General features: G+C 52.3%; 2 protein-coding genes across 2 annotated transcripts; both read left to right on the top strand.

The window, feature by feature from the left end:
- Positions 1 to 7278: 7278 nt before the first annotated feature.
- HDHD5 (haloacid dehalogenase like hydrolase domain containing 5) lies at positions 7279 to 16093 on the top strand. The gene is made up of 8 exons (XM_050709935.1): positions 7279 to 7374; positions 7540 to 7740; positions 7835 to 7947; positions 9444 to 9537; positions 10022 to 10055; positions 10453 to 10627; positions 10945 to 11133; positions 11722 to 16093. Exons 1-8 carry the CDS (start codon positions 7279 to 7281, stop codon positions 12065 to 12067), a joined length of 1248 nt encoding a protein of 415 aa, XP_050565892.1. The 3' UTR covers positions 12068 to 16093.
- A 6133-nt stretch (positions 16094 to 22226) lies between these two features.
- Positions 22227 to 23789, top strand: TMEM121B (transmembrane protein 121B). The gene is made up of 2 exons (XM_050709903.1): positions 22227 to 22391; positions 22746 to 23789. Exons 1-2 carry the CDS (start codon positions 22227 to 22229, stop codon positions 23787 to 23789), a joined length of 1209 nt encoding a protein of 402 aa, XP_050565860.1.
- Positions 23790 to 25617: the final 1828 nt, after the last annotated feature.

Below are 25617 nucleotides of genomic sequence, written 5' to 3'. Positions count from 1 at the left end.
AACAGTTTTCAGCTGAGAAAAAAACTCCCTACCTTCCCAGACCCAGCTTAATTAAGCTCTCAGCCTGCCCTGGGATGTGCTAACATAGGCCTCTCTGTTTATAGGAAGCACCTTTTGATTCTAGGGGGTTCCACTACCAGCTTTTGTTGCCTAGCTCAGCACACAAACGTGCCCTTATTCAGCACATCAGACAGATACTCACCTTGGCGGAGAACCACTCTCACACTATGGATATCCAATATATCCACTCAGACCTTTGTAGTTACCAGTTCTTTCACAAAAAGGTATTGCAACAGCTGCATGATAAACAGTGCCTAGACAAGCAGATTCCCTTGTTTAACAAGCCCAAAAACATCAGGGAAACATCTCATTTCAGGGAGATTTAAAAATAAATAAAAAAAATCTTAAGTGGGGTGCTAAATAAATTCAGCAAAATCCATCAGCACACATAGCTCAAGCACACAGCCAGGATCGACCAGCACCTGTCTGACGTCAGTGCAATTGCCCTGGTTACATCAGCTAAGGGAGAACTTGCAAAAGTTCTTGCTGAAAGATGTCCCTTCTTAACATGGGCTGTCATTTCCTGATCTGACCATCTTAAGCAAATTGCCTCTCTTGATGTTTCCTGCTAATTTTCCCAAGCTGCCTGGTCACAGTGCTTATTTCCACCAACCTCAGTTAAAACACCTTAGCAGGAGACAAATGTACTTGCTACAGAAGTGGATCAAGCTTCACAACCTGTGCATTCCTTGTGTGCCCAGCATTCAATTGCCCACATTTCACAGCCTGTAAACTTGTGTCTGGTTATCCCATGCAAAAACAACAAAAAGACACAGCAAAATGAAGGTGTTTGGATTTCAGAAGCCAGCAACATAAACCCGAGATAGCAGAAGTGAGAAGGCAGTCACACACCTCAGACTCAGTGCCACGCTCTGCTTGCCCCTTCCAGCTACAGCTGCCTTCACTCTAGCTCTCTGCCCACACAACCCACACCTTCCTCTGATCTGCCAGCAGCTGCTCTTTGCTGGCAAGCCTTCCGTGGGCCTTCATGCAGATTTGGTAGTGGGATGAGCTTTATACTGGAGGAAGAGCCAGTGTAAAAGCACCTTACCTTTCCTTCTCCTCCTCAAGTACGCAGAGCTCAGTCCCTGATGTAGGCATTCCTTGCAATCCCATAACCACTGACTGACAAAATGCCTTACGTGTAATCCTGCTGAGGAAAGCTGCTGTAAACAGGTAGGATGAATGACTGCTAACCAGTGACCTAAAGCCAAGTCTCTCTGAGTGTGTCCCGCCCCCTCCCCGATATTTCAGCTCTGCTGTATGTGATCGGAAGAAGATCTTGTGTTTACCATGTGTTGCTTCTCCCTTAGTCAAGCCTTTGTGCTGCCAAGGTGAAGCTAATCATTAGAGAGTTGGTGTGGGAGGAGCTGAGTTCCCTAGCACAGGTTGATCTGTGCCTCTTCCTTTTCTTCCACATTAGAAAGGTTTCAGATGATCCTGCATATGGTGTCTTGATGGCTTGAAGCACTGGTGGCCTATTGTTTACCTGTAGTTCTCCCTCCTCATTACCTGCAAGTGTTAGCAGCAAGGATAGCTCCTCTATTTGCCAAACACTTGTTGGGACCAGTATCACCTTCCTAGAAAGTGCCTGTTGTGCATTAGGTCATTCGCCTACTTGGCATCAGCAGCTGTGGCGTGACATGGCCCAATATCTGGAACCCCCAGTGGGTGATGTTTGGGATTACAGCACAGAAGTCACTGCGGGTTTCAGATTGTACAGGTCTGAAGAGATCTGCAGAAGAGTCATAGAATGGGTTGGGTTGGAAGGGACCATTAAGGATCATCTATTTCCATCCCCTTGTCATAGGTCAGGGCACCTCCCACCAGGTTGGCTAAGGCCCCATCCAACCTGGCCTTGAACACCTCCAGGGATGGGGCAGCCACAGTTTCTCTGGGCAATTTGTGCCAGTGCCTCACTACCCTCTGAGTGAAACATTTCTTCCTTATACCTCATCTAACTCTACCCTCTTTTAGTTTAAAGCCATTCCCCCTGTCCTATCACTACACTCCCTGACCAGGATTCCCTCCCCGGCTTTCCTGCAGGCCCCTTCAGGCACTGGAAGGCCGCTGTAAGGTCTCCCCAGAGCCTTCCCTTCTCCATGCTGAACAGCCCCAGCTCCCTCAGCCTGTCTCCATAGGAGAGGTGCTCCAGCCCTCTGATCAGCCCCGTGGCCTCCTCTGGGCCCACTCCCACAGGTCCATGTCCTTCTGGTGCTGGGGGCCCCAGAGCTGAACGCAGGGCTCCAGGTGGGGCCTCACAGAGCAGAGCAGAGGGGCAGAATCCCCTCCCTCGCACTGCTGGCCTCGCTGCTTTGATGCAGCCCGGGGTACGGTCAGCTTTCTGGGCTGCAAGCATACATTGACGGCTCATGGTGAGCTTTTCATACACCAGGACCCCCAGGCCCTTCTCCTTAGGGCTGCTCTCAATCCATTCTCTGCCCAGCCTGTATTTGTGCTTGGGATTGTCCTGGCCCAGATACAGGACCTTGCACTTGGCCTGGTTGAACTTCATGAAGTTCACACAGGCACACCTCTCAAGCCTGTCCAGGTCCCTCCAGATGAAGCCTTTAGAAAGGTGAAACCTGACCCTACAGGCCTACGTTCAGACTTGTGACTCCCCTTCTGCTGGAGGTATATGAGGGCTGGCCAGATGGAAGAAACTTTCCCATCCTGATCAATTATGTTTAAATGTGAACCTAAAGTGAATGGAGGTCTCTGACTCCACTGGTATAGCCTTCCTCACTTCTCTTCTTGAACAGGGCATTGCCTTATGTGGGGCTTCCCTGGAGTCCTCTTGGAAGATGTGCTGTAACCACTTTTAGGGCTGTAGAGAGTCAGACAGGAGGAAAGGCTGGCCTGTTTTACGGCTAGGGATCAACTCTTCTTAGGGCTGTGACTCATTTCAGAGGAAGGTGATAACAGCAAAACCCAGACTGCATCCTCACCTCTTCAACTCTAGGTGTGCAAAAAAGGAGGGACTGCTGCAGTTAAGAAAGATGAATCCATTCAGATAACCTCAAAGCTTAGGGCAAACTTGGCTATGGGACTTGGCTGAGACTCAGCTTTTAGAACTTGCAGTAACATTTTAAGGATTTTGCTGCCAGTGCATTTCCTTACTCTCAGTACCTTAGTTCCTTAGTTCCCTGATCACATTTATTGTGCAAATACATCATATATAATGCTCTCTTCCCCATTTCCTTCAGAACATAGGACTTATTTAAATCTTTAAGCCTGTTTTCATTATTGGGTTCCATTATTCTCCTTTTTTTTTTTTTTGGGTGGCAAAAGTGCTGGGGATACCAGTACTTCATGTTAAGTTTTTATTCTGGAATGTGCAGTGGAGGGGGGGATGTTCCACATCACCCAGTGGAGTATGATTACGAGGGAGCCTGCAGCATGGTGCAAAGGGCAATTTGACCCACAGGGCTAACACACTGTGGAGCTAAGCCTCGGCCACCTGGCAGAGATGTGACACAGCACTCCCAGAAACCTTTCCCCACTCCACACGGTAGCTGCACTCAGCTCTGGGCCACAGTTTCATACAGCGATCACCAGATGGATGTGATCTGCCTGTGCCACCTCTCCTCCTGTTATGGCTTTGTACCATCTCTGTGGTAGCCACAGCATGAGTGGCTAAAAGGAATTACTGCAGGTCATTTTACTTGCTTTTAGCATGATTTTAGCAGAGGAAGGCAAGGAGAAGAGTAAATACTGTGTGACCATCCCATTCTTTTCAAAGCTGACAAGTGCCTGCTAACTACATGGTACAGTCTGGGGCTCTGTTCCTCATGTCCTAGTGGTGGGCATGGGAAGAAAGGGCCAGCCAGAGAACCTGAAAACACTGAGATGAGAGAGGCATTGGGATGAACAGGTCTAGAGGCAGCCACGAGGGTGGTGGGAGGCTGCACTGAACAGAGCAAGAGCTAATGGTGCAGACAGAGACCCCCTTCCATGTCCATCTGGGCTCAGGAGCAAGGAAGGAGAGCAGAAAATCCCCAGAAGTTTCTGTACTGTTTACTTCAAGTGGTCAGAGGAACATACCAAGCCTTATGCCTGCTCCCTCCCCCACCAGTCACTCCCTGTGGCCTCTTCAGGTTTGATTTGTGTAAAGGGGAGGTGGACGGAGCTTTGTTAGCAGCACACCCTGTCACAAATCCATCGCTGTTTTGTTCCACAGCAGTTTAGACCACCTTTGGGGCACTCCAGTAAATGAAATGTTTACCTCCTGCTCATTCACTGGCAGGAAACGGCTGATCCAGCACTAGAGGTTGCCGTCAAAAATCACGTCAACAAAAACAGAGAAGTAAAATAGTTGGTTGAAAATAGAGGTAGGCCCAAGAGTGCTGCTGGGGCTATATGTCACGTGAGCCTCCATCACCGCAGTGAGACCACGCAGAGGCCAGGTGCAAAGCCCTCTATCTGGCCATAAAACACCACGCTGGAGAAGCTCCTGCTGCTCAGCCTGCTTTAGGTTCTTCTCCTGCAAGTCTCTGAATTAGTCTTCTTACAGGTAGCAGAAGGACGTTTCCTTGGCCAGAAACTTGTAGCTTTAATCGACTAAGTACTTAATTCCTTTCTTTACGGGCTTGCAGCAGTTGCAATCACGGCAAGTGGATCAAGCATTTTCTGTCTGCTGAGGAAGAGGCAGGTGAAGGGTCTGGCTCGCAATTCTTCTGGCTTGTCATTTTTATCAGGCTGTGTCCTCCCCCTTGGTCATTACAGGATAAGAAAGGCATTTTACTGTATTTTCTCAACCTTTAGGTTGTCCATCATTCCACGAGCAGGCTGTAGCAGGGAAAGAAAAGAGATAAACTGGGGGGAGGGTTGGCTCAGGCCACCAGAGCCTCTGCAGTAAGAAAAGAGACTGAAGGTAGGGCTGCTTTCGAGGGGGATGTTAGAAGGTCAAGAAGGGGGGTGGGTGGGAGGGGGTTGGTGATGACAAGGCTAAGAGTCCAGGGAAAACAGAGCTGCAAAGTTTACACAGGAACCCACAGGAGAAGGCTGCTGGCAACTGGCTGTTTTGCTTGTCTTTAAAGCCAGCTCTGAAAGGGGGTGGGGGAAACTCTGAGGTCGGGGTAGAGAGAGGAAAAGAGAGTCTCCTGTGGACTGGTGTGAGAAGGGCAGACAGGCCGTCCCTGGGGCACTGGGGGTGTTAGGGGATGCAGCTGTTTCCAGATGCGATGTAGAAGAAATCAAAAGGCGCACGTATAACATGCAAAACCTAGTAGCGTTGCCGATGAAATTTTCCTTTCTTGAAGGAAAATGACATGGCTGGGTGTTTAGCACAGGGACGAGTTGGCTAAAGGCTGCCTGCTGGTGCTGGTAGTGCTGGGCTCAGCAGCCAAGGCAGGCGCTGCGGGGTGCAGTGCTTGGCCGCCCTCAGCTCCTGCCGCGTGTGCCAGGCTCAGCCTGTGCCTGACCGCTGGCAAACTCCCTCCGCGGTGGTTTAAAAATAAACACTTGAGCCTGTTGGACGGCCTTCCTCGTAAAAATAAATACGGCATCTCTGCCAGCCCCCTGGGAGCTGGGGCACATGTGCTCTTTGGGGGCACCTCTTCACCCGCCTGGCCTCCGCCGCATGAGTCACCCCATGCGGGGAGCTCAGAGGCCGGGTGGGTGCAAAATCCCCCCACTGACCCCAGCCCCAGTGCTCCAGGAGGGCAGGCAGCCCCAGCGACATTTTCTGCTGATTCACAGGAAGAAAACAGAGCCCACAAACCAAACAGCAGCAGCAGGGGCAGCAGCTCACCCCCAGCCAGGGTGTGGGAAACCAACTCTCCCATGCACTGGATCTCCAAAAGTTCACTCCGGTTCCCCGCTATCCTCCCCCACCCCTTTTTTCCCTTTAAAGCAGAACAAGCCCTCCCTCCAGCGAGGTCCCCCTGCTCCCCCCGTGCCGAGAGCCCTCTGCCAGCCGGACAGCAGCGGGCCCGTGGAGCAGCGGGGGACCCCTGCCGGCCTCTGCGGGCGATGGGGGCATTTACACGCAGTTGTGCTGCTGCAAGCGGATTTAAACCCGGTGCTGCAGGGCCTGCTGAGAGGCTGCTGGAGCAGAGTACTTTCCGTAATGTCTCCGGGCCGGCATAAGTTTTGCCAGGGCAAGGAGGAGCTGCAAACGCTTGTAGGAAACTAAAGCGGTGCTGGCAGGTTGTGGAAACGAGGTGAAATAAACAGTAGGTAATTCAGTTAAGGCAAAGGCACTTAAGGAGGTATAACCATCTGTACAAATGCATAACCCTGTATTGCCAGTGCTTTAACAGTGCTGCAGAAAGGGCTCTGGGTGCTAAAGCGGGTCAAAAACTAACAGTGATATTTGTGGTGATGGAAATGAACACAATTCCAGTCTTTGTATAATTGATGCTTAAAGTTGTATGTGTTAAACCTGCCGCACTGCAAGAGTTGGGAGATCTTACACCTATCCAGAAAGCAAGCAATCATTGTTTCATCTCCACGGGCACGGAGTGAACCTTTTGCTTTTCTCAGGTTTGAAAAGGCCTCAGCAGAATTCAGCATTGAGATTTCTGTCCCACGCTGGAAGAAAGAGGGAGCCACTGGGACACATCATCGGAAAGCAAGGAAAATGATCAGGGCTTTAGAAGATTTTATGATCTGTAGGCAAAAGACCATAAGACTTGGGTTTCTATAGAAAAGACTGAGTGAAGGCAGGGCAGCAGTTCTCATAGGTGTAAAAAATGGTCATGGAGCTCCTCCTTTGCATGTGCACTGCAGACAGGGTAAGTGGCAGCAACCTCTGACTGAACTCAGGTGGAGTGAAACCTTTGTAACCCACAAGACCAGACCACACAGCGCTGGAATAGGCTCAGCAACAAAACCAAGAGCCTCCCACCACCGGAGCGTTTGGGAAGGGGTTAGACAAACCACCGTGAGACTCGGTATAACTGATGTGGAGGGGTCTAAGCCTCTAGCTGTCCTCCTGCCCTTGTGACTTTGCACACCTCTCCCACAGCTGGCGCAGGCTGCACCTCTGGCTCCCCCGCACATCCCCGTATCACACCCAACCCCGGACCCCTCCCGCACTGCGGGGCCGCGTCCGCCGCCGCCCCGCCCCGCCGGCCCCGCGCCCGCCGGGAGCTGTAGTCCGGGAACTACGAGCCCCGGCGTGCCCCGCCGCCGTGCCGAGCCGAGCCGAGCCGAGCCGTGCCGTGCCGTGCCGGAGGCAGGCAGGCGGGCGGGCGGGCGGTCAGGCGGGGCGGCATGGCGCTGCGCGGCTGCCTGCGGGCCGGGCGCGGGGCGCTGCGCGGTGCGGGGCCACCGGGGCCGCCCGGCCGGGGGTGCAGCGCCGGGGGCCGGGTGAGCGGCGGCGGCGGCGGAGGAGGCGGCGGGGGCCGGGCTGTCCGGCGGCGTCCTTCCCGGGGCCCGCGGAGGGCTCGGGGCGGCCGCTGGGGCTTGGGTGGCGGCCGGGGTCGGCAAATGGCGGCTTGGCGCTGACCGCACGCTCCTCCGCTCGCCTTGCAGCCGCCGGCCTTCGGCTTCCTCTTCGACATCGACGGCGTGCTGGTGCGGGGCAGCCAGGTGGTGCCCGCCGCCCGGGAGGCCTTCCGGAGGCTGGCGGGCGCCGGCGGGGGGCTGCGGGTGCCCGTCGTCTTCCTGACCAACGCCGGCAACTGCCTGCGGGCGGCCAAGGCCCGAGAGCTGTCCCAGGCGCTGGGGCTGCAGGTGAGGGGCGCCCGGGAGAACCTCGGGGCTGGGGACGTCGGCCCTGTGTGCCCCCCGGCAGCCTCTCCTTGCCTCTCCTCTCCTCTCCCCGCAGGTGTCTCCGGAGCAGGTGATCCTGTCCCACAGCCCGCTGCGGCTCTTCAGCCAGTTCCACCAGAAGTGCATGCTGGTGGCCGGGCAGGGGCCCGTGGAGGAGAACGCCCACAAGTATCCTTTGCTGTGCTTGTCCCGCTTCTTGCTGCTGCTTCCCCGCTACATGCTGCCATTCCAGCTCTGCCCCTACACATAACATCTGCTTGGTCAGCTTGTGGAGGTGCAAGGAGACAGAAAGGCCTCCACTCTTGTCTTATTGGGAGGCACCCGTGTGGAGAGGCTCACATGTAGGCACTTACTGTCGATCTCCATCTCAGGCCCTTCTTGACTTTCCTTGGTCAGCGTTTCACTTCTCATGCTGATTGCCTCTCCTGTGAGCTGTGTTACTCTTCTTGCTAGCAAGATGTCATCGGGGGCTCACAGCCTTTGGGTCTCTCTCACTCTTGAGATAAAGTTACGCTCCTTCCAATTCTGGCAACATGCATTATAGATCAATCCCAGCACTTCCACAACAAAGGTTTTCCCCAGCAATTTAAAAGCAGTTGAAGCATCTCAAGTATCACTAGAGCCAGAGCATCGCGGTACAAACATGGTTTAAAAGACAATCCCACACGCATACTGCCTTCCCAAGGTAAGGGTCTGACATAGCTCATACCTGCAGGGAGGTAAGAACTGCCTGCAATATCTACAGCATCTTGGTCCATGCACCTACTCACCATTTCAGCCCGTCAGCTTCATCACTGAAGTGCTTTGGGCAGCTTCCCCTCATTTGCACAGCCCTGTTCCCTGGGCCTTTGAAGGCATATCACCTTCGACGCCAGGGTTAGCTCTGGAAGGAGAACCTAATCCTAACCTGCTCCTGCTTGCTTAGCTTCTCTGAAGGGGTGGATTTGGATCATGGTTCTGTCTCTCTAACTGAGGGCTTTAATGGCTTCTTTGAGTTAGCTTAACAGGTCCCACAGAGAACAAAATGAACTGGAACAGGGAACACACAGAACAGACCCTCCCCTTTTGTACACGTGTGCAGTCACACCTTGTGCTTAACCTCTGCCTGCATTTGGTACAGAACTTTGGCTTTGCTGTGCTTCCCCAAGACAAGCAGGATGAGCTAATGGAAAGGTGTTCTGCAAGCGAATGCAACTTAGCCTTCCCTTGTGTCTTTTTACCAGCACGCACCATTGTCTTTTCACCAGCTAAGCTGACCAGAGCTTCACTGATTCTGCTTCTAGCCAAGAAGCCTGACCTGCAGTGCCTCAGTACTAGAGCGCTGGCCTTAAAGGTTTCCTGAAGCACATCCATTCTGTCTTGGAGCCACCTCTGTGCTCTTCCTACTTGCAGGTGTTCCTGATTACAAAGTAAATCACTCCAGTCTGTGCTTTTTTTTTTTTTGGTAAACCTTAAGGCCACCTTTAGGTTGAAGCATAACCTACAGTTTGATTGAAAGCCCTGAAGTTATGCATTACCGGGTTTATGTAACTGCTCTGCTACTAGGACTAGCATTTCTTAATCCTATAGATGCCTTTGCTAGTAACTTAAAAAAAATAAATAACAAAACATAACCAAACAAACAAAAAACAGAACTCATGTGATTCCTTGATGAACGGAAATAGCCTGGGGTTCAAGCATGTGGTCACCATAGAGGCACTGAGGAAGGCATATCCCTTATTGGACATGGTGGATCAGAGCCGGAGGCCAAAGGAGTTGGTAATTTCTCGACACATCGGTGGAACAAGTGGTCTGGTGTGGTGTTTCTTAAAGGATACAACATGAGGTGGAGAAGCTGCAAAGTCGCAGAGCAGACTTCGGCTGCTCGTGACCTTTAGCGAGAGCCTGGGATTGGTGCTGTGCAGCCAGCATCTCTCTGCTGTTCCCTGTGTTGTCTCCTGCTGGAAGGACAGTCTGTTTCCCCCTTGCTTACTAATGCCATGCCTATGTTTCACTACTATTCCTTGCAGTGACTGGTAAAATGGCTTGGTTGACACCTCCAGGTCTGAGAGACAGGAACGCAAGATCTGCGAAATCCAATCTGGGATGGGAATGTGGGGGAAATCTTTCTTGGGATTCAAGGTGGCCTTGTCCTGACCCTTTATGGGACTGCCTTGGCAGTTTCAGAGGAAGCATTTTTAGTTTTGTTTTGGAGACTGCATTAGACTTTGCATTACTAACCTACTCCTTTTTTTTTTGGCAGCCTCCTCCAACCACTGGCTTCCCCACTATAGAAGGTAAGCAGTGGCCTTTGTTTACATATGAACAGCAAGCAGAAATAACAGTAAGGCAAGCCAGCTGGGATGGGAGCTAATGACGTGCTGTCAGCTTGTCGGTATCTGCGGGCAGCTTATTCAGAGGGTACAGCCAGGTGGCAGCCAGGCAGCCCTCATGCAACATGAAGCACAAGCCAGTAAGAGTAAAGCCAGCTTTTATGTGTACTGTGCTTCAACATCTGGAAGCAGTGGTGAATGTGATCCAGTGCCATGCAGACTAGCACTTTGGCATCAGCTGCGTTTTGATGGTAGCTGTATGAGCCAGGACATTCCAGCAGAGGGATTGTAGTGGGTAGCTTTTGGTAGCAGGTCGTGTACATGGACACTGAGTTTCCAAGCATCTCTTGACATCTTCCAGGGGTGATTCTGTTTGGTGAGCCAGTGAGGTGGGAGACAAGCCTGCAACTTATTATTGACGTACTCTTGAGCAATGGGAGCCCTGGGGCAGAGCTGGAAGAAATACCATACCCCCACCTGCCTGTCCTTGCCTGCAACATGGATCTCCTGTGGATGGCTGAGGCCAAGATGCCCAGGTAAAAAGCACATTTAAAAATTTTAGGGTGGTTCGTACAGCTCTCCTGCAGACGGCCTTTTTTGACACAGTATTTTTTTTAGCGTTAGTCTGACTGTGTGACATAATTAGCAGCAGAAACACAAAAATTGCATGAGAAACTAAGACAAACTTTAAAGAAGCAAGAACCAGATCACTGCATGTGTAGGAGTCTGTGGGCAGATGCCACGTCCAAACGCTGCAGTATCCTGGTTACAGCAGATGGATTGTCCTCCTCTCTGAGGAGTGTTTGCCATGCAAGTGGTGTGACTGGGGACACTGATGACCTTTCTGGAACAGGTTTGGCCATGGCACTTTCCTTCTCTGCTTGGAGAACATCTACAAGAAGGTGACAGGCCGGGAGCTGAAGTACGAGGCCTTGATTGGCAAACCCAGCACAGTCACCTACTGCTATGCCGAATACCTGATAAACGAGCAAGCCAAAAAGCAGGGCTGGAACTCTCCCATCCGACGCCTCTATGCAATTGGGTAAGAGACTGATTTACTTTCTGGTTTGCTTAGGGAGTTGCGTACTGATTTAAGTGGTTTTATTTAACGGAGATATCTAAAACAAATACCGAAATCCCCGTGGTTAAGTGTGCAGCCTCACATCTCAGAACAGGGGATGTTATCTTTTTGCACCCTACACTTCTAATTTGAAGGGCACTGTCAGCCTAGCAAAGCTGTTACTGGGGGTGCAGTGTGCACGTAGCATGACTCGTTTAAAGAACAAGGTAAAAGACCCAAGTGTAGTACCATTAGCCCAGTTAGGCCAAACACTTGGGATTGTAGGGAATACATGACAGTAATGGCTAAAATTGCTTTGGACATGACCTTTTCCCTTTGAAAGAAGATATTTATGAAGCACGTGGCCTTTACCACAGCCGAATGGGACACACCAGTAAGTGGACTGCCTAGGTGGCTCTCTAGGTGGCTAGTCTAGGTGGCTCTCCTGGTGTTAGCAAATATCTCGTACCCCTTCCTCCCTCAGTGCTGCCTTACTCCCAGACTGCCAGAGCCAGAAATCGTTGTGTGGGTTGGTTTCTCATTTCTGTTTCATGCTGTGACCTTACCCAGGGACAACCCTATGTCTGATGTCTATGGGGCAAACCTCTACAACAACTACCTCAAGTCAGCTCAACGGAACCAGGTCCAGGCTGGGCTGAAGAGGAGCCCACAGGCAGCCAGTCCCCAAACCGAGGACTGCCTTGCAGTGGAGAGCTGCAAGTCAATTCTGGTCTGCACTGGGGTCTACCGCCACAACGCAGAAGTTCCCAGTAAGCCAGAGGAGCGCAACACAGAGACTGTGTTCCACGGCCATCGGGACTTCGGCTTCGACCCCAGCCTGGTGGAGGCATCATACATTGTGCAGGATGTGAATGAAGCTGTGCAGCTTGCTTTCAAGAAGGAGAACTGGAGCTAGGGTTGAGACAGGTGTGCCTAAAGGTCTACTGTCAGGAATTATATATAGTGGAGAGGGGAGGAATGGGGAGAGACCTGGGGCGATCTTTTAACCTAGCCAACATGAAAGAGAACTCTCCATTTCAGCACTAAAAGCCCCTCACTTTTATTGATACTCTTCTGCAATCTTGCCAGCAGGCTTTTAACTGTGAACTTAAATTGCTGTAATCACAAATTGAGCCATAATGGAAACAGGATACAAGGAGGACTCTTGCCCCAGCAATCCCAGTTTTGTTCAGCTATGAGAGTTCTTTCTTTTCCCCCACTTTGTCTGTGAGGCTCAGGCAAGCCCACGCTCTTCCTTGCAATCTATTTGGGGATGAAGCTCTTCCCTGTGCAGGGAGCCACCATCAGTCAATGTGCCATTCATACCATGTGCCATTTGTCCAGCCAGAAGTTGTGTTGTGGCACTCTGCCAAGGGAAGGCTTTAAGTCTTAGCATTCTCTCTATAAAGAATAAGTGCCTGTGGACTTTAACAAATTCTTGCTTGGGGATTTGCCGCTGTATCACTGTCGTTCTGAAACAAAGTCCCATTTTGCAGTCCTCCAGCAGCTATGGAGGGGCTGGGCCCCTTGAAGCAGCAGTAGCCAGAGCAGCTTGCTGCAGGGCCACGTGGGAAGTCATGTTATTCCCACCCCCTCTTTGGCACTTGTGAACACTTCTGCTGTGTTGCATCCTGCCTAGGGAGCCATTAGCCTGTTCTCAAGAGCGGAGGAAACCACTGCAGAGTCTGAGTTTCCAGAGGTGTCCTTGCCCAGTACTCAGTGTTGAAGAAAGAGGGTGTTGTGGTGCCCACCCTGTCCCCAGCTGGTGCAAGGGACATCCCCCTGCTCCAGCTGACAGCTTCCAAAGAGGGGCCCCTGAGAGCAAGGGCCAACCAGCACAAGTCACAGCCCAGCCGTGTTCCTTCTCTGCATGCAAGGATTGAGATAGGAGATCATCAAGCCAGGACAGTACCTGAACTCAAAATCCCCGTTCTTCATCTCTGATAGTACAAATTTATCTGTCCCTCACTTTCTTTTTTCCTTTCTTCCCTCATGTGGTTTGCAACTCTGGAATACCCCATGTGGTCTGATCCCTATTCCCTCCTTTTCCTGTAGCATGCAGGTAGAGTCCCCCTAACATGAACTGGGACTTCCCTGCTGAAGAACATTTCCATATCCTTAATGGCATGCCCCTTCTACTGCCTCTGTTTTCCTAGCTCAGGCTATCCAGAGGAAGATCAGGCCCTGTGTTTCTTTAGACAATGCAAAGACGTTAAGCAAGTACTGCTCGGGAAATCCATGTGAAAAATTGGATTAGCAAGGAGCGTCTTAATTCCAGAGGAGCATCATGATTTTAGAAACATGTCAGTTTTGCATATGCAGTAGAAAGCCTTTGGAGCCAGCACAAATGAGTCAGTGTTCCTAGTTATATCCAGCTCACACCACGCACAGATCAGAAATAGGCCTGCTCTGCCCTCACTTCCCTTCTTCCTTCTTAGCCAGGCAGCTCCAAGCACATGGTACAAGCAAAATGTTCTGTGCAGAAGAACTGTGTAGATCTTAATATCTCAGCATCCATCTGCTTCAGCAGCTTTCTATCCTCTTGATACTGATGTGTCTTCCTAGGAAGGTCACACTGCAGAGCAGGCTCTTTTCTTAAGTTATGGCAGGCTCTGTGTCTGAAGGGGACTGGGTGCACTCAGCGACCCAGGCAGAGAGGCCCTTTTACATGGCTTATTTCTCCAGGCTTTATGTTCTGAATAGGAGCAGAAAAATACCTCTTGGGGTGAATTTACCTCTTGTGAAATCATAACAGAAAAGAGCCTCTTCACTAGCTGGGATTCTTCTCCTTTGTCTTACCAGGACAAGAATCATTTGGCTGCTTCTAAGAGCAGCTGTAGTGTGTGAAACACAAATTTAGATTTGAATCCTTTGCCTTTCACTGGAGAGGAAAAAATAATTTCATCATCTTGCACAAAACAAAGGCTTATCTACAGTTCCCAGAAGTATAAATACAGGGAGGGACTTGGCATATAACTTAGGGACATCTTTTAGATTTCAGAGCATCTCCAGAGTCACAAATGTGCTGTGGACCCACTGTGTAATACTGGAGGCCCAAGTCCCATTTATTCATAAACTAACTGTTGCGTCCCTCAGCTGCACTTTTCACAGGTGATATCCAGTGCAGGAAGAAGAATGCTCCTTTTCCTTGCAATATTTGCAAATTTGGGTGATAACTTTCATAGGATTAGTTGGGAACCGTCTTTTAGGCCATAATTAGGTAGACCTCAGAGAGCTGATTGCTGGTGATAGCTCCTGGCCATGCCCTCCAATTGTTAGGTACTCCTCTGCAGAAATACTGGGGTCTGTCCATCTGTGTGCGCAGTGGCCTTTGGTAGAGCTCTCTTACTATTCATTAAGACCAGGTGCTGCTGAACCAACGTTCCCTGAGGGGTGTAGTGCTACCGAAATTGCTGTCCCAAATGGAATCTTGTACACTGGTGGCTGCTGATGCCAGTGATAGCTTGTGGAAGGAACACACAGAGGGATTTTGAGAAATCACAGGCAGTTTGTAGTCTCCTTTCAACATGTGTGGCACTTAGCTGGAAGTGGAGTAGGTATCAGGAGGAAGGAGGTAGGGCCCTGTGCAACAAGGGAACAGGTTTGCATTTGCACAGAGAGTGAGAAGGCACCTCCATCTTCAGAAGAGTAGCGATGGAGATCTGACTGATGTGAATCTGCTTTGGATTAGCTCCAGATTTTTATTTTTTTTTTTAACTATGTTAGTGTTGAAGCAGTGCTCTGGGAGTCTTTAAAACGCGTAGGAGGAAATTCACTGGTAGGGAATTCAAGCAATATTTCACTTGCAAGTTGAAATCGGGCAGAGGGGAAGAGAAGAAATCTAGAAAAATCTTGTAGCCTTTCTCCAATTCTTACCAAGCAAGGTTGTATCAAAGGCTCTGCTTGTTGGTCTGTGCACTAATTAGATAGGCTACCCGTGGTCTGAGCAAGAGACCTTGCCCTTCTTCCCCTGCTCACCCCTTGAAACTGCACTTTGTCAAAGTCATTTCCCAGGAATTGTATAGGCACAGTGGATGGAGTAGGAAATCTGGGTTCTCCTGCCGCTGATACCGACTTGGTTACTTCTATTGAGGAAAGTGCTTGCCAGATCTCTGTTCCATCAGTGTTGGGGTAGGGCGCTGTGCAGGCTCCTAGCTTATCTGCAGTTCATCTACAGGACATGCTAGTGCTAGAATTCAGTGAAATCCTTTTTCCTTGGAAATGCAGTTTCCTGGAATTAGCTTCAAGTTTGGCTGGAACATATCCTTTCGTTTTTCTCATGTATTGCACAGATGTGGCGTTTCAGCAGCTGTTATTTCTCTGGTTCAGAGTAAGCATACTTCGGTGCAGATTTTTGGACCAAGAAGGAGAGGGGACTTCACTTGTTCTCCTGATTCCTTAATGTTTATATGGTGCACTACCCTATGCAATGAACAGGGTGAAGTCCTGATCCTAACAACTCCATCTTCCACAGATGGATCGCTTTTAGTCAAGCTTAGAGGGGATATGTGGTAAGAGGAGACAACTGAGAATAGCAGGGAGGAACAGACTTCATTTTGGATCTGAAGCAGAGAGCTTTTACATCATGTAATAACATGGTGGACAAAGAAGACAATTCCTTTATTCGACAGGGCACATGCAACTATTAGCCTGGCATTCAGGGAATCATATAACACTACTGTACCCTTCCTTCTAATCTTAATCCTGGTGTGTCTTTCTGCCCTTCCCTCCCCTTACTCCCCATAAATGGATAATGGTTCAGATTATGTCATGTGCACTGTAGCAGGGTGATTATGTATGGTACAGAGAAATCACAAGCTGTGATTGTTTTACCTTTCAAATTAAGTTTAACCCAGTTCCAGAGCTGCTTCTTTTAACTAGCACATATAAAAATAATAAAAGAGGTTTTCTTTGAAATAAATTTTAGCATGTGGTGTGTGCATTTCATGAGTGTTGTCCTGGCTTCTTTCATACCTTTGCCCTAGAAGATTATCAGCACCAAACTGTCTTTTGTTCCGTTCATCAAGGCAATATCAGATTGTCTTGAGGGAACCACCCTGAAAGATACCCCTCCAGCAATGCTTTTGATAGGACTGATCTGTAATTCCCTGTAAACTGTACGTCTGCCATACTCAGATGAGATGAGCGAGACTTTGACCATTCCTGCTCTGTAGGGAGGAGGGGGGAAAGGACATGCCACGTCGCGTGATGGCCTGATTGACTCTCCGCAGTCGATTTTGGTATGCCACCTGTATGAGGTGCTTTCACACTAGGCACTTAGCTGTGACCTGACCTAACCAGTTGTTTGTAATGATAACTTCTACTGGGTGGGGAAGCAACAAGCTAGATACCACCAACTTTGTCTGCTATTGCAGATGAAGAAAAAGCCTGAGGGCATATTAAAGCCATCCTTGCCCTTAGAAGCTTCCTTGGCACTGTGTGTTAAACCCTTTGTGATCACCTAAGAAACCCACCCTGTTTGACAAGAGCTCTGCTCTGGTACCTTTTGAAGAAAGTGAGTGAAGTTGAGACAGATACTGAGAGAAAGTCACGTTAGAGCCTAAAGGTTCCACTGACTTCAGCAGATGGAAAACAAAAGATCCTCCTAGGTGAAAACTATCAGCTTTAATGGTCTAGAAACTACAGATGTGCAATAGTTCACTTGTGAGCTTTTCCACCAGAAGGTTTTTTATCTACAAAGCTCACTGCTCGCAGGAGGCACATTAGACCACAAAACATGCACGCACGACTCACAGCCCTGAGAACTTGATGTTGAAAGGAACAATCGGTTCCTTGCAGTAAAAGCAGTTGTGGAGGGAGAGGACAAGAATTCCTGTTCTCAGCAGGGAAGGAATAGAGTAGTAGTCCACATCCTGGAGAAACGACCTATGGCTTGGACTTCAAATAAATAAATAATAATAAAAAACATGGACCAATCCCCTCATTTTATCCAGTACTCTAGTAGCTGGAGCATTCACCAAATGTAGGGCAGACCAAGGTTTAGAGATCGAAATCCAAACCTCTCAAATGCATGCTATTAATCACTGTACTGTTGTTAAAACACAGGAGCAGATCAGAGCAAAGGTGTCCCTTCTTGAAGGAGACAGCTTAGCTGCCAGCTAGGGTCCCACAGACACCCTTAACCAACATAAAGAGCACAGTTAAACATTGGCATTAGGAAACACTGAAGAAGGAACAACTCAAACAGGAAGGACTGAGTGCACTGTTCAAGTTGGAGTTGCCTCCCAGGTGGATGCTGTGGGAAACACCTACTAGAGTAAGCCCTGAGAAATGCTTAGTCTGTAGATTTTGGTGGGCTGTGAACACAGACTAAGCAATTACCTCCTCATAGACCTTGGCCTTTCAGGGGCATGCCCACACCCTTTGTCCACTGAATCTAACTTCATTTATAAAAATGCAAGTCCACATGGACAAATCATGCAGCCACACAAACAACGTAAAGACGTTTATGGATCCGGTCTGCAACACTTTAAAACCCCACACCAGCAAGACAGCTACACACCCTCTCAGAACCAAGCTGCCTCCATCAAGTAATGCCTTTTTCAGTGATTCACTGTAATAAACCAGTTCAACTACTAAGATATTTCACTTTCTCCTCAAGGCTAGTTCCAATACACACTGTATGCTAAGACCTATTAAGCACAAAATACTGAGAACAACCCTCAAATTCTCTTCACACCCCTAACCCACTACAATAAGCATGAAAAGAAAAGGTCTCCACATTTTATGCTGGTATCAAAAGCTCTTTGAACTGAAATGTAATTACCAGTAACAGATAGTTACACCTTTATCCCTTTTTGAAGAGTATCTGTATTCCTCAAATCATAATTCTGGATCAGCAGTTTAGTTACAAAGACTCAGTGTTTGGAGGTGGAGAAGCTGAGGAATCTTTGAATTTTGGTGCTGGCCAGGTGAAACTGCTCTACACTCACTGTAACTTCAACCCTGAACATCTGAATAGACTAAGTCAGTGCAGTACAAAGCCTGTGTTGGAGAATCCCAGAACCTTCCTTTCCCACACAAAAGGCGTTTTAACCACGGTTACAGCAGATTATGCTCAAACTCACTGAAATCAGCTTTGCCTCTTTCCCTCCCTCCCACTGCTGCCAGTTTCTGACAGCTTACTGCAGGGTATAATTAGGGTTTTAGCTTCTAGTCTTTCTTTCAGGCATATATTTGTCCCCCCACTCCTTTTTTTTTTCCTACCAAGCAATTGAGTCATTAGTTTGTTTACTCTTGAGTTCTGCCCTCAAGAAGTTTTTGTCTTTCCCCCAGCAGGGGTATTTTTGAGGGCACACTACTCATTTCTGCTGGTAGTATAAACTAGAACCAGGAGCATTTTAGATACTCACTACAACTATTTCACAAAACTGTTGTCTGCTGCTTGCCTTTAAATGTATACATACACACACACACACCCTCTATGTATTTACTTAAATGTATAAAGAAGCCAGAAACATAGCTTTGGAGCTGCTGAAGAGTAGAAGCTATTTATAGTTTAGCTTTTTAATGTTTTAACAGTAATGGTTAAGCACTAACACTTCCAAGGGCTGCACATTGCATTAAGTAACTGGATCACACGGGAAGCATCAGCTTGTCATATCTCAGCCTACAGTGTGCTACAAAAACTCTTCAGTGCTTTCTCACGTAGAAGACATTTCTCTCTTCACTCCCCTTTTAAGGTACAGGCACAATTTCTGCTTCTTTCCACACAAATAAGCTCTTTTTTTGTTATTGTTGTTTTTAATTCTCTTTGTTTGGGTTTTGTTTGCCCTGCTGAAGCCATACTCAGCCCTAGGAAGCCCTTGAACTCCCACCCTCCTTGCCAGCACCCCCCATCCCTGCTCACTGCAGGGCCCCCTTCCCACTTGCCTACCTTCAATGCCGGGGCCTTATCCAGTCCATCAGGGATCCCTCAGTCTCCCAAGATCTGTTTCCAAAGGCTCCCCTTGCCCTGCTCACACAGCCCCAGGCCCAGCAGGCCCAAGCTCACAGGGAGGACACGGTGCAGGTCCCTCCACCTTGCAGGTGCTCAGCCAGGTGGGTCCACTTAGCACCCCGCTGCCCCACTCCGGGATGCTCAATTTTCATTCCATGTCCTGTCACAGAGGTTGAAAATCTTTCTTGCGGTGGAATAGGAAGTGTGTTAAAAGCAAGACTGATACACTAATCTTCAGGACTGACCAGTCCCTGTCACATTAATCATGCCAGTGACTCAAATGTTGGCTTACCCTGAGAAGGACCAGGTGAATGTACCCACCTTAGATAAAGCCCAGGATTCAGTACGTAAGAACGTGACTTCACCCTCCGCCTTTGATCACACACCCTTACGCTGCCACTGAACCTAGTGTGTAAACCAAAATGATGAGGCACAGCTGGCGACATTGCCAAGCCCTCATGGCCTTGCTGAGGCCGAGCCAAATCAAACTGTGAGCCATGGCCGCAGCGAGGGAGCTCCAGGTACTGCTCACAGAGGAGCAGCACTGGTCCCTACCTGAGCCAGGAACAGCAGCGCAGACAGCAAACCTCCCCTTTGCCCATGGTCTCAGGACTCATGCTCTGTATATAGCAGGATAGCCACAGAGCCCTAAGCAAGCTGTTTGTCCACTTGTACAAAAATTGCAGTCAGAGAAATCATTTGGACATCATTTTCTTCTTTGGCAGGCAAGTCTCTCAAAGAGAGAAAGCCTTGCAGGTGAAACAGTCAGTGCCTGGTGTTGGAGCCCAGACGTGACGCTTTCAGCTCCAAAGTCACACACCTTGAAGGGCCGGAGTGCAAACATGGTGGGAGCGTATCTGGCAAGGGAAGGAGAGGCGTCTCTCTGCTCGCTGTCTTCTTGCATGTTGAAAGCCCTCAGAATAAGCTGCTCAGCTGAAAGCAGCACTGCATTATTTCTGCCACTTAAAAGTGAGCGGTTTTCCTGCTGGGGCCACCGGCTGCCTGGCCTAGATACGTGTGGTGATGCCCAGAGCTGTCTGGGGCCTGCTCTGAGAGCCCTCAGGCTCAGAGGGCCACGCGGTTCATCGCCTGCTGGAAAACGAATGGTGACAGCCCTCTTTGGGCTCACTGTGAATGCCAGTGACACTTGTGACAGTTACAAGGCCAGGGGTGCCTCCTGCTGCACCCAGGCCCTCTGTGAGCAGCAGCACGGGTGTCGTGCTTGTCCTGTGCTGGGATCAGGCCCCACGTCCTCCATCCTGGCACCATCCTACACACAAAACGTCCTACTCACACACTCCAGGCTGGACTGCTACTTTGAACACTCCTATTTCACATGATATGCTACAGTTACTGACCTTCTTAAATGAGTATTTTTTACTTGCCTATAGAAATGTGGAATTAGAGAGAAAGGGCTCGTAAATAGCACCCGTGTGCATGCACGCTTGGTCTCATCTCACACTATGCACTGTGACAAGGTGAGTTAGAGGAATGCAATGGACACAAGTAGCACAGGTGCAACGATGAATCCTGGCAAGTGTACCTGAGCACTGAAAACACAGTGTGAGCACAGCAGAAAACAGGTGAAAACAGGTGACCCAGCCATGCAGGTAAGGGCAGCAGAGGTGCGGTAGCATGGACTTTAAAGCAGGACAGCAAAGTGTGGGAGACCATGGGAACACCTGAGGGTTGCTGGCCCAGTTTAGAGATTGTACCACCTCTGTACTGTGCTGCCAAGGAACTAGACTAAAGCTGCATGGCCTACAGTTATCTTAGCTGGTTTTCTTTTTCTGCTGTCTTGACCATGCTTTTAGAAAACAAATTTATCTGTGCCCCTTTGCTCCAGTCTCCATTGAACGTAATACTTCTGCTGTGATTCTTCTTCTTCCCCTCCTTTTTCTCTTGATTATTGTCTGTGTAAAGAAATCTTCCTGTCAACCCACCCCAAATTCTCCCCTTCCCTTGCTCATTTTTTTTTCCAGCATCAATACTCCTGGAAGCCCCAACTGGTTTTAATTTGTCATCAAGAGCACCCACTGGTATTTACTAGGACAGATCTCCTCAGGGAGCCTGCACCGAAGTGTATTAGATGGCTGTAACTTCTGTCCTGGCTGCCCTTTCCCAGTACTAAGCACTGGGGTCTTGCTCGGCCCCACACTTTGATTAGCATTCACCTGCAAAAGTCAAGCCACTTTGGCTCTTTATCAGAAATCATAGTTAATACGACGTTTGTGGGTACAGCTTATTCAGGAAGCTTCACAGGGCTGACAGGTGATGGCATGGGGAGGAGTGAGGGGCTAATGATGCTGAGCACCAGGCCACATTGGGACGTGGTGTGCCAAGCCATCAGTACTGGTGCTGTGGCAGACCCTAGCTCATTTCGAGGACACTGCTAGTGGTTCAGTAAAGGCCCCGAGAGGTGCTTTCAGTAAAGTAGGAACTTGAGGGCTATTCACATCAATTTGAAGCAACTGCCCCATCAAGGCAAGCTGGGCAGAGCCCTCAGTACTTGGCTTGGCTGAACTCAAGAAATCCGTGCGGTAAAAGCCACTTACTTTGAAGCTCAATTACTCACGGCAGACTGAAAGCGAGCACCCAGCACCCAGCACCACGGACGAGGAGCCTCAGCTCCGTGCCCTGCTGCAGGCTGTGCGTGCCAGGCCTCGTCTTAGAGGCACGGAGGGAGGCCAGCGCCACTGGAGCACCTCCAATTTTTGGGGGGGCCGGGGGCTGTGGCGTGTGGCCCTCCCAGGGGGCTCCGCTGGCGGGGGTCTTGGGGCAGGCACTCCGAGATCAGGCGGAGAGGGGAAGCCTTCCCCCTCCCCTCTCCTCCCCTCCCCTCCTGGCCCCCCCGGCGCACAGCCGCCCACCCCTCGCCCCCCCCAGCCCCAGCCCCAGCCCACCCCCGCCGCCAGCGGAGACGCCCGCTCCGGCTGCCGCTGCCGCTGCGGTTGCGGCTCGGCGCCGCCCCCGGCCTCCCCCGCCGCCTCCCGGGCTCTCCGCGCCGCCGCCGGTGCCGGTGCCGGTGCCGGTGCCGGGGGCGGGCCGGGGGCGGGCCGGGGGCCGCGGCTCGTCCGTCGGTCCCGGCGCGCCGGCTCGGGGGCCGGCTCGGACCATGCACCGCGCTGCCTCCAACCAGCGCTCGGTCTCCTCCTCCTCGGGCTCCTTCCAGCCGCCGCCGCCGCCGCCGCCGCCGCACGCCGCCGACCGGCAGCCCCTCTTCCCGGGGGGCTCCAGCAGCGGCGGCAGCCGGCGGGACTCGGGGTCGAGCTCGGGCTCGGCGCGGGCCCGCCGCCCCCGCAGCCCCCGCAGCAGCCCCGGCGAGGAGGAGGAGGAGGAGGAGGAGGAAGAGGAGGAGGAGGAGGAGGACAGCATCAGCATCAGCAAGCCCCTGGTGCCGCCGCCCGCCGCCCCGCCGCCCGCCGCCGCCTCGCCGCTCCCCAGCAGCAGCAGCAGCAGCAGCGGCAGCAGCGGCAGCAGCAGCGGCAGCAGCAGCAGCAGCGGCAGCCCGGGCCGCGGCATGACGGCGGCGGAGCTGTACGGGGCGGCGGCGGCGGGCGGCGGGGCGGCGGGCGGCGGGGCGGCGGCGGGGGCGCTGCTGGGGCCCGGCGGGGCGGCGGGCGGGCGGCGCTGGGGCTTCCAGGCGCTGTCCCTGGTGCTGCTGCTGGGGCAGGGCGCGCTACTGGACCTCTACCTGATCGCCGTCACCGACCTGTACTGGTGCAGCTGGATCGCCACCGACCTGGTGCTGGCGGCCGGCTGGGGCATCTTCTTCTGCCGCAACAGCCGGGCGCGCCGCCGGGAGCGGCCCCCGCCGCCGCCCCCCCCCGGGCCGCCGCCGCCGCACCCGCTGCTGCTGCACGGCCCCCCCGGCGGCCGCGGGGCCGGGGGGCGCGGGGCCGGGGGCCCCCCCCGCGGCGGAGACTTCGCCTACGCGCACCTGGCCTGGCTCATCTACTCCATCGCCTTCACGCCCAAGGCGGCGCTGATCCTGGGCACCTCCATCCTGGAGCTGATCGAGCTGCGCCTGCCGCTGGGCACCACCGGCTTCCGCATCACCCTGGCGCTCTCCGCCCCGCTGCTCTACTGCCTGCTGCGGGCCATCGGCACCGAGGGCTCCGGGCAGCTGCTGCTGCCCCCGCAGCCGCCGCCGCAGCACCGCGCCGCCGCCGCCTTCCTCGCCACCTGCCTCGACCTCCTCGACAGCTTCTCCCTGCTCGAGCTGGTGCTGCAGCCCGGCCGCCCGGCGCCGCTGCCCGCCCCGCTGCGCTACCTCCTCGTCGCCGTCTATTTCCTCTGCCTGGCCTCGCCGGTGCTGTGGCTCTACGAGCTCAGCGCCGCCCGGCCGCCCGGAGCCGCCCGCCTCGCCCTGCACCTGCTGCTGCCCGCCGGGCTGCTGGACGCCCCGCTGCTGGCCCTGCGCTGCCTCCTGCTCCTGCGCTACCAGCAGCCGCTCTCCCTCTTCATGCTCAAGAACCTCTTCTTCCTCGCCTGCCGCGGCCTCGAGGCGCTGGAGACCTGCTGCCTCCTGCGGCCTGCCGCCGCCCCAACGCCCGCCAAGTACGGAGCCCCCGCCATGCCCCCCGCCGCCGCCGCCCCGCTGGCCCACGGGCTCTCGGACGCCGACGTGGGTCCCCACGGGTATGTCAACGCCTTGGCGGTCACCGCCCAGGGCTGAGACCCCACCACCGCCGACAATCCGCTCCTCACCACGAGGCTTCTTCCAGGCCTCCTGCCCCTCCGCGATGCTCGGAGGAGCCCACCCTTTCCCCCGCCAAGACACCGGGTTGCTGCATGACCATCGGGGTCCAGTTTCCCTTTCCTCCCCTCAATGGCAGGGGCCGTTGAATATTTTCCCCCTCGTTTGGGAAATCCTGCTGACTGTGGCGATGGGATGCGAGTGGGGCCCAAACGACAGCCACACGCCTTTGGGGTGCACGCAGGGCAAAGAAAGCGCTCCCTGGTTCCAGCAGGTCTCCCAGCACCGCCACCTCTGCTTCAATGCAGAGCCTGAGGGGGTTGGGGAGAAGCAGCAGCCGGGGAGCCTCTGGAAGCAACCTGCTCGTTTCAAGCCTAGGAGACCCTTCCTCCTAGCTGAAAAGTCTACCTCTGTGCTCCAACCTGTCACGTCTTATGTTGACTTCACACGCTGTGGACCAGGTCTGGGGCTCACACCCCATTTCACTACCCCCGAGACATTTACTTCTGGTGAGAACAGGGTTTTACTGCAGCCTACTGCTTATTTCAGACAGCAGCACCCACTCGCTGGGGCTCTCATTTCTCTGTGAATATGCATGTTTACAGGATCAGTGTCGGTTTTCTTTTATGCAGAGTGTAGGGGTTCATTTGATGTAGGCCGGGAAGGCTGGAAAGATTTCCTCCGCCCCCTCTTTCCACGTCTGTTTGAGTGCATGCTGAGCCTGCAGGCTGCCCCTCTCTCAAACCAGGGGCCGGGTGCTGCTCAGGGTGGCCCTGCGCTCGATGCACCTCGCAGCATGGAGAGCAAAGCACTACAGGAGTCTCTGAGGGGCTCATGAGCCTTGGCGAAAGCCCCCGTACCAGCATCCTGTCCTCCATGTGCATGGCCTTGGGGGGGACAACAGTTAATCATAGGCAACGTCTTGTAGAAACAGAGTTATCTTTGGTTTTAAGCTCCATGGATGTTTGGTGCGGGTTAAGGCCTGCTCTTCCGCCTGGCTCATGCAGCTCCTGAAATCCTGCGTGGAAGCAGGAGCACAGAGGCCACGCTTGGAGGAAGGACTTTGTCCCTCACAGGCTTTTATTTTGTTATCCGGGCAAGGCTGCATGCATTGGAAATATGGCACAGCTTTCTGTCCAGGGCCTTTTTTTCAAGCTGTCCTGATGGCAAGGGGACCACGAGCACAACCAGCTCCTGTACAGGGCCCACAGCAGGCCCGCAGGCCCTGCCTGGAGCTCTGTGCCCATACCCACCCTCTTCCAGGGCTCCAGCTTCAGCGGGACAGAGCCCCAATCCCACCCCCTTCCCCAGAGCAGGACCACCACCACAACCTGTTTACAGCCTTGCCAACTCCCAGCTCCTGCGGGCACAACCATGGCTGCCGTGGGGCTCTTCCGCCAGCCCTGGGGGCTGGACAAGATGGGGCGACGGCGCTGTCCTGCTCAGAGCTGCAACTAGGAGAGCTGGCTTGCTGCTCTCCCGCTGCCAAACAAAGAGCCGGCAGAGACTGGGCTTAACTTTCCCACCAGTGCTTTATTTTTAACCTGAGCCCTTGAGTGGGCAGTTGTGTGAATTTTGGCCAGTGGCCATCTCTTGTGTAACTTCTTTTTGTCTGGACAATCTTGGTGCTGTGAGTGACTGTGATTGTAAAACTAAGTACTGTAAACTTTTCCTATGTGATGTGAGCTGTGTCTAGGGGATGCTAATTTCCTGGCCAAAGGGGGTGTAGTCACAGGTCTGTTATGGCTGTACAGATACTAGTTTCCTCACACCTTCCTTTCTCGGTGTTAGGCAGGTAACAAAAACT

This window comes from Cygnus atratus, chromosome 1 (assembly GCF_013377495.2).
Source record: "Cygnus atratus isolate AKBS03 ecotype Queensland, Australia chromosome 1, CAtr_DNAZoo_HiC_assembly, whole genome shotgun sequence".
NCBI classification, from domain to species: Eukaryota; Metazoa; Chordata; class Aves; order Anseriformes; family Anatidae; genus Cygnus; species Cygnus atratus.
Note: the sequence above shows the minus strand (reverse complement) of the source record. Positions and strands in the feature narration are given on the sequence as shown.